Genomic DNA, 12,367 nt, shown 5'->3' on the forward strand with positions numbered 1-12,367 from the left:
CATGAAATAAACTCGAGGAGAGAATCGCGCGTCTTGCCGATTCGAGTGTTCCCATGTAAAATACCAAGAAATGGTAGCCCGCAATGAATATCAAAGTCAAATCATCATAATTGAATTGCGCGCCTTGCCGATTCGTAAAACACAATGTAAATGTCAAGAAATAACGGCTCACAAAAAATAATAAGATCAAAGTACAATTAAACGAATCGCGCTTCTTTTGCCGATTCTTAAGCCACCATGTAAATGTCAAGAAATGGTAGCGCGCAATGAACAACAAAGTTAAATCCTCATGAAACGAGTTGCACGTCTTGCCAATTCGTAAAACATCATGTAACTGTCAAGAAATAGTAGCGCGCAATGGACAACAATGTTTAAACACCATAAAACGAATCGCGCGTCTTGCCGATTCTTAAGCCACCATGCAAATGTCAAGAAATGGTAGCACGCAATGAATAACAAAGTCAAACCTTTATTAAACAAATTGCGCATCTTGCCTATTTATAAACTACCATATAAATGTCAAGAAATGGTAGCGCGCAAGTAATCTGTTACTCATTTAAGAATTAAACCAAGAATATGAAAATTCTCAATAACGGTGTCGGGACAGTCCAACCACCATCTTACCGCCTGGAACAATGATCACCAATGAAGGATGAAGGGCAGAAGACTGGAAGATCCAAATAGGCCGCCGGGACAGGAGCTTAGGAAGAAGCTGCTGCTCTGCACCGGGACCTCTGAAAAGTGAGCACTGGGAGTTGGGCTGGCTCTCTTTTATAGAGTCTTGGCCCAGCCCAGAACCACGTCCAGGCATGTTGCAGGGAAAGTCTCTAGAAGACCCTGGAAAGGGGCCACACCTTAACACACTCTGAAAACCTACAGCAATACATTGCAAAGAAACAGTATTTGTAAGCATATTAAAAATAAGTTTTCAGGATTGAACTCTGCCATGCAAAAGGTTAAACCACACCATATCAGCACAATGCATAAATTACGTTGTTTTGAGAGTGCTGGGTTTTTGTATTTTTGTTGCTAATAGAGCGAGTACTGCTCTGGTGTTGACATTCTCTCACCATTTCTCACTGGTGAACCAGAAGAGGTCAGGAAAACTCTCTGTGACCAAAACTGGCCAAAATCATGGACTATTCCAAATCCATTCTGGCTATCCGTATAGATTGCAACTTTCAACTGAGCCAAATCATGGCTCACTCTAGTAAGGGCTACCAGTACCGCCACTTGGGCAGAATACACTCCTTGAAGCCAAGAAGCTTCCAAGGTACCTGTAATTGTGCACACAAACATATCCTCCTCTCAGTGTCCCGGTAGTTTCTCTCAAACGAAAACCATCAACAAAGATAATTTGGTAATTTTCTTCCAATTGGGTATCTCTAATGTCAGGTCTCAGTTTTATGCACAAGTCAGTTACTTCAAGACAATCATGCTCAACATCTTCTTCTTTTTCAATTTTGGCATTTTCACTGGGAAGTAAGGTTGCTGGGTTCAGCACTGTGCTTCTTTTCATATCTAGTAAACCTTGCACCAGTCAAATATTGGGTTTTCGTCCTTGTGAGTAGAATCTCAATAGAGTGAGGGACCATTACAATCCCATCGAAATGCCGTCACACTGTGCAAGGCTCTGAACAACTGCTGCAACTGCGCGCAAACAACCCAGTAAGGCTGCTGCAACTGGGCCCAAAGCAGCTGAAAAATATGCTAAGGGGCAGATAACACCTCATGGACCTAGATCAAGACAGACAAAGAACATGCATCACAATCATGACAAAACAATGTGAAACGTTTTGTGTAATCAGGCATACCCAACGCTGGAGCCCTGCACAGACTCTCTCTCAATTCAGTGAACGCTTTCATTTCATCCTGGTCTAACACTATGGGATCAGTGACTTCCTTATGAGTCAGCTTCTGCAATGGTCTTGAAATGACTGAAAAATTTGGAATCCATTGACGACAACAAGCTACCATTCCCCAAAAAAACCTCCGGACATCTCTCTGTGTAGTCGGGGAATTTATCTGCAGTATGGTTGTAATCCTTTCTCTGGATATCTTTCTTGAACCCAACTCAATCTAGTCACCCAAATATTTCACTTCTTTCTGACAGTATTGCAATTTAAGTGGAGACACTTTATGACCATTCTTTCCCAAATGGTTCAACAGGGCAATCGTATCATACTTGCACTCGTCCCTTGTTTTGGACACAATCAGCAAGTCATCAATGTACTGCACCAAGGTCGATTGGAAAGGTAATTCCAATGATTCCAAATTTTTTTTCAAGGTGACTCTGAAAACCCTTGAGGAATTCTGCACCAGCAATAAACTCGATCCAGGAATTTGAAACAAAAGAGAAATTGACTATCCTCATGAAGAGGCACAGAAAAGAACGCTTGTGACAAATCGATGACAGTAAACCATTCAGCATAACATGGAATCTGGAACATAATTACAGCTGGATTGGGCACCACAGGGCAACACTTAACCACAATCTCATTTATTTTTCTCAAATCCCAAACAATTCAAACTTTCCCACAGGGCTTTTTTAAACCCATTATCAGTGAGTTACATGGACTGTTCAATACTTCCTTCAGAACCCCTGCCTTTACAAAGTCTGCAATTATCTGGGCTACTTTCATAAGGATGTCTTGTGGCATGTGGTACTGTGGAAGTTGAGGGAAAACTGCATTCAGCTTCACAGTAACATTAACTAGCTCAACTCCCTTTATCAGACCCACTCTTTCACTGTGAACATCTGGAAAAACTCAATCAAAGGGTACTCCTGATTTGAGGTCTTATATTCTGTTTTTGGTGCTTGGTCCTCTTCGTCATCCCTATTCGTCTGAATCTCAATTCCATCATTTGAACAAGTAATCAAACACCTTGTTTTACATAACAAGTCTCTTCACAGTAGGGATACTGGACTTGAATCACAGACTTCACATTTATGCAATCCCTGGAAGTTGCTGGATCTGTAATTGGGTTTGTCAAATAATGGCTTGCTACTCCCACAACCTGGACTGTTCTAGCTGAAAGGGGCAAATTTGGAACTTCTGTACTTCTCACTGTAGAGCGTGTAGCTCCTGTGTCAACCAAAAATGAAACTCTGTGATCCATAACCTTCCGCTTCACTTAGAGACCTCTTTGGTCTACTTCTAAGGAAGTTGAGAACACACACAGCTCCTCATCTGAACTGTAACTCGTTCCAATCTCAATTTATTCCATTCTCACTGTGTAATGAGAATTGGTACACTGTGTTTCTACTTTGGTTATGCCTCTGACCTGTGACCTGTTAAGAAAGCATCATCTGTTACTGCTCCTTCGGGGCTTGAGGTATTTGAATTTGCTGTCTCGCTACCATGGGAACTTGCTGTTGCATTGGCTGCAACTGTGACACTAATGTTTGAATGCCTGCAACAATCTCTCATAATATGCATGTATCAACTCCTTTGCTTCCTGAGCTGTCCTGTTAATCCTCTGCCAATCAATATTCTTTGGCGTAATTCTTTTTTTCTTAAACTCAATCACCTTATACTAATATTTCATTACCTCAGGAGACGGTTCACCTATATTTTTGTCTCTCTCCGGTTCACTTGTTGGCCAATCTACACTCCTTTTAAACTCGATCCACAGATCCGCTGGGGTTACTATTTCTAGTAGTAATGTGTTCAAGTCTTCCTACAAATATTTTGCAAGTTTCACAAAGCTGTCTGTTTGCAGATACCACTCTACTGGCGTTTCTCTCAATTTTGGATAATCATTTGTAAATGACAGAATATCACTTCTGCTCCATGGAGCATGAACAAAATTCCTGCTGGAATCTCTCTCATGGTAATTTTTTTACTGGATCTTTATCCTGCTGTACATTTTCAGTCAGCTCCAAAGAATCCCTTTTCTCTTGTCTCTTTTCTTTACCCATCTTCCTTCCCGTTTGTCTGCTGCTCCACAGGTCTGAGCACTGTGGAGCAATTCTTTAGGGTGTGCCTTCATTCCGGCAGATCTCATGTGTTCAAAAATCTTTAGCCTCAAAATCGAATCTGTAACTCCTTTTCAAATGCTTCATTTTCTCTATTTCTATGCCGTAATTCTACACCAAGTCTGTTAACCTCTGATACACATTGCTCACTTCTCTTGTAATCTTTGGGCACAAATACCTCAACTTTGCCTCTGTGTAGGATTCTAACCTATTTACCCCCATCGTTCCCTCAATGAGTTTATTTGCTTCCATGCTTAGTCTAGTATTATTCAAACGCTCCTCTCCTTTAGGGGCATTCTGTGGGGTATTCAGCTTGTCTAACCATTCAGTCAATTGCAGAGCTGTCAAACCTTGCAACAAAATATTATTTGCTTGCACATCTGGCTCCTGCTGTGCAACTGCATTTGGAGACTGTGGTGTCAACAATTTCAAACTCTGACTAACGTTTGGCCCTGTCATAGTATCTGGAAGTGCTACAAATAGACTAAGGTCTAGCAATGATCTTGATCCGTCAAAAGTCTGTCCCACTGGAGAGACTATTCAAGCATTTTCATTATGTCCTCCCCTCATTAGGTTCTGGGACATTGCTCCCTGTTCGCCTACAGTAGGTCTCTTCTGCACAAATAATGGTACAGCTGGACCGACAGTAATAGATAGCGATATAGCATCTGGGGCTGCTCTAGCACTTATGCTCTGTGGGAGAGTAACTCCCATATTCTGATTCATCATCGGAGTCATATCTGACTGTGTCCCTGTTACTGGAGTAAATTTTGGCATTACCTGCGGCTGCACTTGGGCAGTAAAATTGGAATTGGTTCAGCCTGAACCAATATCACTAAGTTCGAAGTCGTTTCCATAAAGGGCACATCAGGATAAATTCTCTGAACCTGTGGCGGTTGCATTTGGTTTTGCACTACAGGAGTGATAGGCACATTAAGACCACTTTGCACCACATTCTGTGTCAGGCTAGCATTAACCTGCACCGGACTCACTGTCTCATTAACCTGTGTTGCGCTGTCGGATCAATACTGGTACTGGGACCACTCTCATGCACTGTATATGGTGGTGGTTGACCTCTCAAAAACTGTGAAATAAACTCATCATAGTCCGAGTCCTCCTCTTCATTTGAAGATTTTGTAGCCTCCTTACTCTCAGATGGACTTTTATTAGTTTTCCTAGTAGCTCTCTTTCCTTCCTTCTCATTCTCCTGCATAATTGCCGGAAACAACTTAATCCCTTACAAAGTCTCCATCCTTCATGCTTTCTGAACACAGTCCCATCTAGCCTCCTCTAGAGTCTTCTCTGCCTTTCTCATCCTCCTCTCAAATTTTAGTTGCTGTTGCTGTCTGGCTACTAGCTTCCAAATCACTAATGCTTCAAACTTTGCTGTCTCGGAAGGGGCTTTGATTCATATAGCACCATCCGTAAATGCTCCAAAGCTCTTGAATTGAATATCCTGTTTGTAGGGAATGCTAAGTTCCCATCCTTTTTGCACCATTGCTTTAGCCAAAGACATGGTGCAACGCCCTTTTCTTCCATTACAATGTAAGCTGGTGTATCTTCTGGCAGTGTAGCCTTGCCTACACTCATTGTAATATACGTATATCTCCCATTAAGGCACTTTTTAAAGCTTTGAAAAATGTCACCTTTTCAACCATTGTTGCTATTCAATCTCAAATCATGAAGAGACTTTTGATCCCAAGATTCCTTTCACCTACGTTCTCAACCAATTGCCTCTCACGGACAGCTGCCAATCCGGGCACGACCATTCTCACTAACTGACCTATCCCAGCGCAGCTCCAATGACGTCACACATCGCACGACTGCGGCTGACAAAGTCGTGCGGCTTGTCTTCCTTTACTTAGATTCACACAAAACTAATGTAAATATTGCGAGCACTAATCAAAAAACAAAACCCAAAAACAGATCCGCTGATTTACTACAGGAAAGGTAACACAATCACTTCAGAAACCTTATGGATTTTTCACTGATGGTTCATCCCGCACTTACAGCTACTCCTTCTTTCTCGGTCTCCCAGACTCACAAGCAAAATTCGACCTGCAAATTTTTCTCTCAACTGATCAATGTGTCTGTCCTGGTGCACATAGGACTCACCAAATCTCAGTCGAAAATTGTCTTTCACTCACTCTAATTCACACACTGACTTGTTGACCATGCTCAATCAACCTACTAAACCAGACAGATTTCACAGAAAACCAAGTGTCTCATACACTTTTCAACATACTCCGGAGTATTAGACCACGCAGGGTCCGTACATCAACAACCACATGGACAATTTGTTAGCACAAAGCGCCACACACATATGAAGTTCAATGACTTCCCCGCTTTCATACTGTCGAATATGCACACTTCTGCAACAACTTCATTTGGAGTACGCAAACTCCCTAAACCCTAACAAACCTCACAATTCACCTGCGATTTGCATAAGCTGTGCAAGCGCAACCTCCTTCATTCACACTGTCACTAGAACACTGAGAACACCCTCAAACAACCATTAGCAGGATCCAGGATCTGGGAAAGTCATTTCTGGACTTAAAGGAACATCATTTTCTCTACAATTAGCATAACTGAAAAACAAAATCCAAATCTCAGTAATAATGAATTCTGCTACCACCTTTAGGACCTTCAATCCTGCTACTATCTCTGTTAACAACTGTCACTCTGTACGTGACATCTATGGCAAGCTCTTAAGGAGACAAACCATTAGTCTCTGTTACTGTCTCTGTTTGTCTATTATACTATACCGGATGCCTATGGCAAGCTCGTAAGGAGTCTGCTACCATCTCTGCTAGCGCGTCTGACCTTAAAAAGTAAACTTACAAGAGGACGCGGATAGGTCGATGAACCTTTTTACTCACAATTAAGGTGTTCTTACCATAGCTCCAGTACATAATCAATAATCAATACACAATAATCAATAATCATTAGTAATCAATAACATCAATAATCAATGGAGTGAGTAATTGTCACACACCATGACCTTTCAGTCATGAATAACCACACCTTTTAATGAAAGTTAGAATATTAATTTCCCATTATTAACAATGCTAAGGTCATGTAGATTAATCTCAAAATCAGATGAAACACACGTAAAAACAATACTGGCTGTCCAAAGCGGCGGAAGAAACGTAACCTAATCAAAGCTTGAACAAGAACACATTCTAAGGTTATGGTGCAAATCAATAGCAAAGTCAACTGTGTCAATGTAATTATATATATGAAGTTTAGCATAGAAATTCATCAAGCATTAGTCCCTGTTATCCTGATTTCGTTAGTGAGGATCCTTAACTAACATCAGATTAGCATCAGCATGTTGGGCTTCATGCAAAACAATTTAGCAACAAATTTGGAAAAAACATCTAACTATGGCTCTATCAAAACAGCGCAGTTGGTACCTAGAAACAAAAGCAAATATGCATAATAATCACAGTTTATGTTATAGTACCTATCCTCAGTATGGATCAGCAAGTCATCAGGATGCAGCTTCAAAGTTCAGAAAACGCAAAGGCCCATATTTATACCTTTTTAGCGCCGCATTTGCGTCATTTTGTTACGAAAAAGCAGCGCAAACTTACAAAATACAATTTGTATTTTGTAAGTTTGCGCCGCTTTTGCGTCAAAATGCAGCGCAAATGCGGCGCTAAAAAGCAGCGCAAGTGCGGCGCTAAAAAAGTATAAATATGGGCCAAAGTCTCTAAGCAATAAAGTTAAACACATCTCTTGTCAAGAGGCGATATGGGCAAAAATAAGGGCAGGGTGCCTAACGAAAATGCCTTTTGGCCAGCAAGCAAAAATGGGCAATGGTCAGAATGAATGTCTTCTCTCCATGTGATCCTGTTAAGTCAAAACTGTGAAAACTAACCCCCAAATCCCTATTGGTCTGTAAATCGTATGTTCACACTTTGTCCAATAAAACTAAAATACCAAATCTATGAATTCTAATATTACTCCGTTCACATGTCGTTGAGTGGTTTGTCTAGCAATGTTCTCATCATCCGGTTTGTCAGGTAACAATATTGTTGCAGCTTCCACTCTAGTCAGTATCTTCATTGTTCTTGTCCTGGGAAAGTCAGTCTCACACACATTACATATAAAATGTTGCATTAGTTGGAACACCATCTTCTAGCAGTTGGTTCTCATGAGAAACAAGCTTCAGCTCCAAGCACATTATGTAAAATGGAAAATCACAGTTTAACTCTCTTAGGACAGCCATTTTATTAAATGCTAAGAAATACAGCTTTCACATGGGGCCTGGCAAGTAGGCCAAGACACTTGCTAAGTTAAGGCCTACAATTAGTAAAGGTAAAGCTTACTGCATAAACCTTAATATGACATATTACTACATTAGTCATACATATAGTCAACATTTCAAATTATTAAATCATTAATTAATACATTTCCTTAACATTGGTGGCCATTCTTCTTAATCACATTTTCAAATGTGTGCATTATTTTTCTACGTTATTACATTTTCTACACAAATCATTTATTCAGAATAAATAAACACTCATTAATAATTTGTATTAAAACAGCTGCGCTAGCAATACCAGTGTGAAAGGGGAGGTTTGTACCGGTGCTGCCGATACTGCATCTTGTCTCTCTGTGTGAGGAAAGCTTGAATTAAATTTCACTAAACTAAAGTGAAAATGAGTGATTTTGAGAAAGCTTATTTGAAGTCATTGGAGAATATGTTGTTTTATGTGACCACGCAAGTGCTTCGAATATGTTTTCTCTGCCAGCAAAAACAACAATTTTCTTTGTAACGCCTGCATGCAAATATTAATGTTATATTAGAATGCTACCATTTATTAAATGTATTTGCTGTCTCCTTTTTCCCCAGTTCGCAAATCTAAGGCAGCTGATGAAGCCCGAAGCCATACTGCGAGGCGAGCTCGTGCTGAATACCATCGGCAATCCATGCGCGCCATTAAGAAAGGAAGAGTGGCTGGGCTCAGCAACCTGTTCCAGGGAGCCAGTCCGACCAACGGAGAGAGTGAAATGAAACTGGACAACAACAGCCCCAACCCGCTTACGACTAGTGCTGTGCCAGCAAGGTAAATGTGCCTGTTGAACAGGAGACACTATGCATATGTTCCGCAGAAGCTTGTGATCTTCAAGGTCTTACAAAAGAAAGAGCCACCTACAGGCTAATTGTTAGTTGAGGACTCAGGTAGACCACAATTAGCTGCTTACCCAGGAGGTCACTCTTGCTTTCAGTGGCACAGAAGTATGGTAGTCATGGTTTAGCCATGTATAACATTACCTCACTACCTGTGGATTAGATATTTCATATGCCTTGTGTTCTGCACTCAGCAAATCACCTTCTCCTGCCCTGATGTAAATTAATACTTGATGTACTGCCACCCACCCACACCACTCTCAGAAGTACTCTCCCATCCCATGGTCTCATTTTCAAAAATGTATCTGAACTCCCTCAGACTGTGTGTTTGTTTACTTTTTTTCTCCCCACCAAAGCCCTGCTCTCCACTTTCAGTGTGAAAGTGGGGAGCTGCTGCCATGCTGACAGTGGCTTACTCAAAGCTTCTACCTGCATGCACTGCATGACTCTGTCAGATGCCAAACTGCACATTCACAAACGTTTCTGTCTTTCAATTGAATAACACTCTCCCTACTTTTCATCCTCTGCATGCCTCGTCTCTCTGGGTATAAGTCAGATAACCATGTGCTTGAATCTCTATTATAGCATCTCAGCAAATTTCTCACACCTCATTTCATAGATCAGAACTCCTCTTTCTTTAAAACCACATACCTGCAAACTTACAATACAAGATCTCCTCTAATCTATTCATCACACCAATCATTTGTATGAACTCACACAGCCCCTACTAAGGACCACATCTAAATCCCATTAGTTCAATCTACCATGAACAAACTGGAGTAAATGCTTGGAATGATTGTTTTGAGAATATAACACTAATCTGAATAAACCACAACAACCACTGGATTAACCACTAACCTTAAACTCCAGAGTGGTGTGCCACTCATTATAAAGTGCTACGATGCCTCGTCAGCTGTAGTGACCACTATATAAATGCAATTACAATGCAATACATTACAGATCATAGGAGAGTCGGCAAATGATGGTTCACTGACATCACCAACATTGTTAGGTGTGTAAAGAACTTAGAAAGGCAGGAGAAGGTGAACTGGACAGCAGCCTATCACCCACCAATACAATTTCTCTTGAGTCATTAGAGACCCAGGTAAATTGGCAGACTACTGGAAAATTGAGTGCTTCGTTGAGTAATATCATAGGAATTAAAACTAAATTGTGGAGTAAGAGAAGTAAATAACCATAATTCTAATAAGGTATTCATGATAAAGCATCATGCAACACAGATATTGATATGCAAAATGTTCCTTTGATGAGCTGAGTAATACTAGCCATTTTGTATTGTACTTGGATGTGGCACCACCCCAAACGCAATGTAAGGCTACAGATTCTACAGATTCTACAGATACAGGCCTTGTGTTCTTTGATGACAGTTAATGCATAATCTCTTTAGCATATATTTAAGATCGAATAACACCATGGCCTTGTGTTAAATGAAGATGTGAATTGTGTGCTCATCTAAGGGCTACAGGTAGTTCACACACATAGCTCAATGCTTCCTCACACTGTCAGTAGACATCAGAAGAGCTCTGGAAAGGGAGAGCAGCACTCATTCAGTACTTGGCCTCACTTGTGATAAAGGCAACTAATGTGGATTTATTTTTAAGATGGGTTCTTGTGCCTGAAGAACAGTACAAAGATTTCTGAGAATTTAAAGAAACAGCTGTACCAGATCCCACTAATGGTACAAAGGAATTAGTTATAAGTTGAGCCTCTGATAAGATGTGACCGACTGACTACTGCATCCAGGTATGTTATAGAGGACCTAATTCAGACTCTGGTGGGTGGACCTTCAGCCCTCCAGGTCTAAGAAAGCTCTGATCTCACCCATACTCCCCGGCAGAAAAAGAACCGTGTCATTTTGATACCCTTAACTAGCTGTGGAACACCTGCTGGTATGGCAGATGCATTGTAGGTACAGCAGGATGCTGGCGGGCGCCAGTGTTTTTATTTATGTCACTCAGAAAAATGTTCCAAAATTTCCAATATGGGAGTCAGTTTTAGTAAAATAAAACGCATAACATAGCTAGCTGTGCCGTTGTTTGTTTTCCGTGTCCATGACAGCCATGCCTCGTTTAGCGGACCTTGGCAAGGAAACCCAGAGATAATTGCCCACCCTAAACAGAGAAGAGGTATGGAGACCATGTCCCTGACCGTATGGCCCAGTGGGTGATAGACTGCCAAATTAAAGGTTTCTGAAGCCAGGGTTTCCTGAGGCTCGGCTAGCAGAAACCGGGCAGTTCCCTCATCCCTAAATGGTACACGTAAAACATTTTTGATAGATTGCTGGATCTGTCAACCTCGAAATGAGCCATCAAAACTTTAGATTAAAAACATTTTAAGGATGCAAGGCATTTTAATAATACGCAATACAAGAGCATTTTAAATTATAAGCAATTCACCAGAAAGTAATTTGAAACAAATGGGTGTACGGCCGCATCCATATAATTTTAAATTATAAGCATTTTCCCAAGGAAGTTATTTTAATTTACCAGATTTACTTCAGTCCCTTACACACTCAGGGGTAGATTTACTAATCTTTCACACAATGGAATGCAGCAGTGCAATGCAAGGACGGCGCAAGTCCATAGTAAATGTGCCCCTTAGTGTTGAACGCCATTGCTTTTGCAGTATTTATCTTTCGTAGCAATGAGAGGCACACAGCCCCTGTTTAGTTCTCCATTAACTATCTTCATGGGGAAACTCTTGTGATCTAGTTATAGGATTGATAACCTTCTCCATTTATCACTCACGGCACATCTGCATTCACCGTTTTGATCCAGAGGGATGCTTCTTATGCAATGTTGTATACTTCCACCGACCGTCTAATCAACTCATTGCACTACTTTGTCCTGCAATACTTCATGTTACAATATTTTATGCCCTACAGCTATAGCAACTTTTCACAGTCATCGGGTTTATGATTAAAGGAAGGTCCACACACGTGTCAGCTGTTCTTATGCATTTCTCCCACTCTTTTTTTACTGATAAGAAATTATTGGAGCTAGTAACCACACAAGGCATGTTACCAACTATCAGGGTGCCTGCAATGTTTTGCAGCACCACGGTGCCCCCTTCACCTAGGATTTTGCGGGGATGAACAAGGATGTGGATCCCGCCCTTACCCAATCAAACACAAGGTCATCGACCACAGGGAGAAAACAAGAGACTCTGGATGCTGCCATGTGCAGGAGTACGAACTTGCTGAGTCGAAGAACGAAGACAGAAACAGA

General features: G+C 41.1%; 1 protein-coding gene across 1 annotated transcript in view; it reads left to right on the plus strand.

Moving 5' to 3' along the window:
* Positions 1-12,367, plus strand: part of SH2D4B (SH2 domain containing 4B) — a 1,234,963-nt gene that overhangs the window by 634,435 nt on the left and 588,161 nt on the right. The window contains exon 8 of the mRNA XM_069240651.1: positions 8,841-8,975. Within this exon, the coding sequence (XP_069096752.1) occupies positions 8,841-8,975 (135 nt within the window). The remainder of the gene's footprint in view (positions 1-8,840; positions 8,976-12,367) is intronic.

This window comes from Pleurodeles waltl, chromosome 6 (assembly GCF_031143425.1).
Source record: "Pleurodeles waltl isolate 20211129_DDA chromosome 6, aPleWal1.hap1.20221129, whole genome shotgun sequence".
In the NCBI taxonomy this organism is placed as follows: domain Eukaryota; kingdom Metazoa; phylum Chordata; class Amphibia; order Caudata; family Salamandridae; genus Pleurodeles; species Pleurodeles waltl.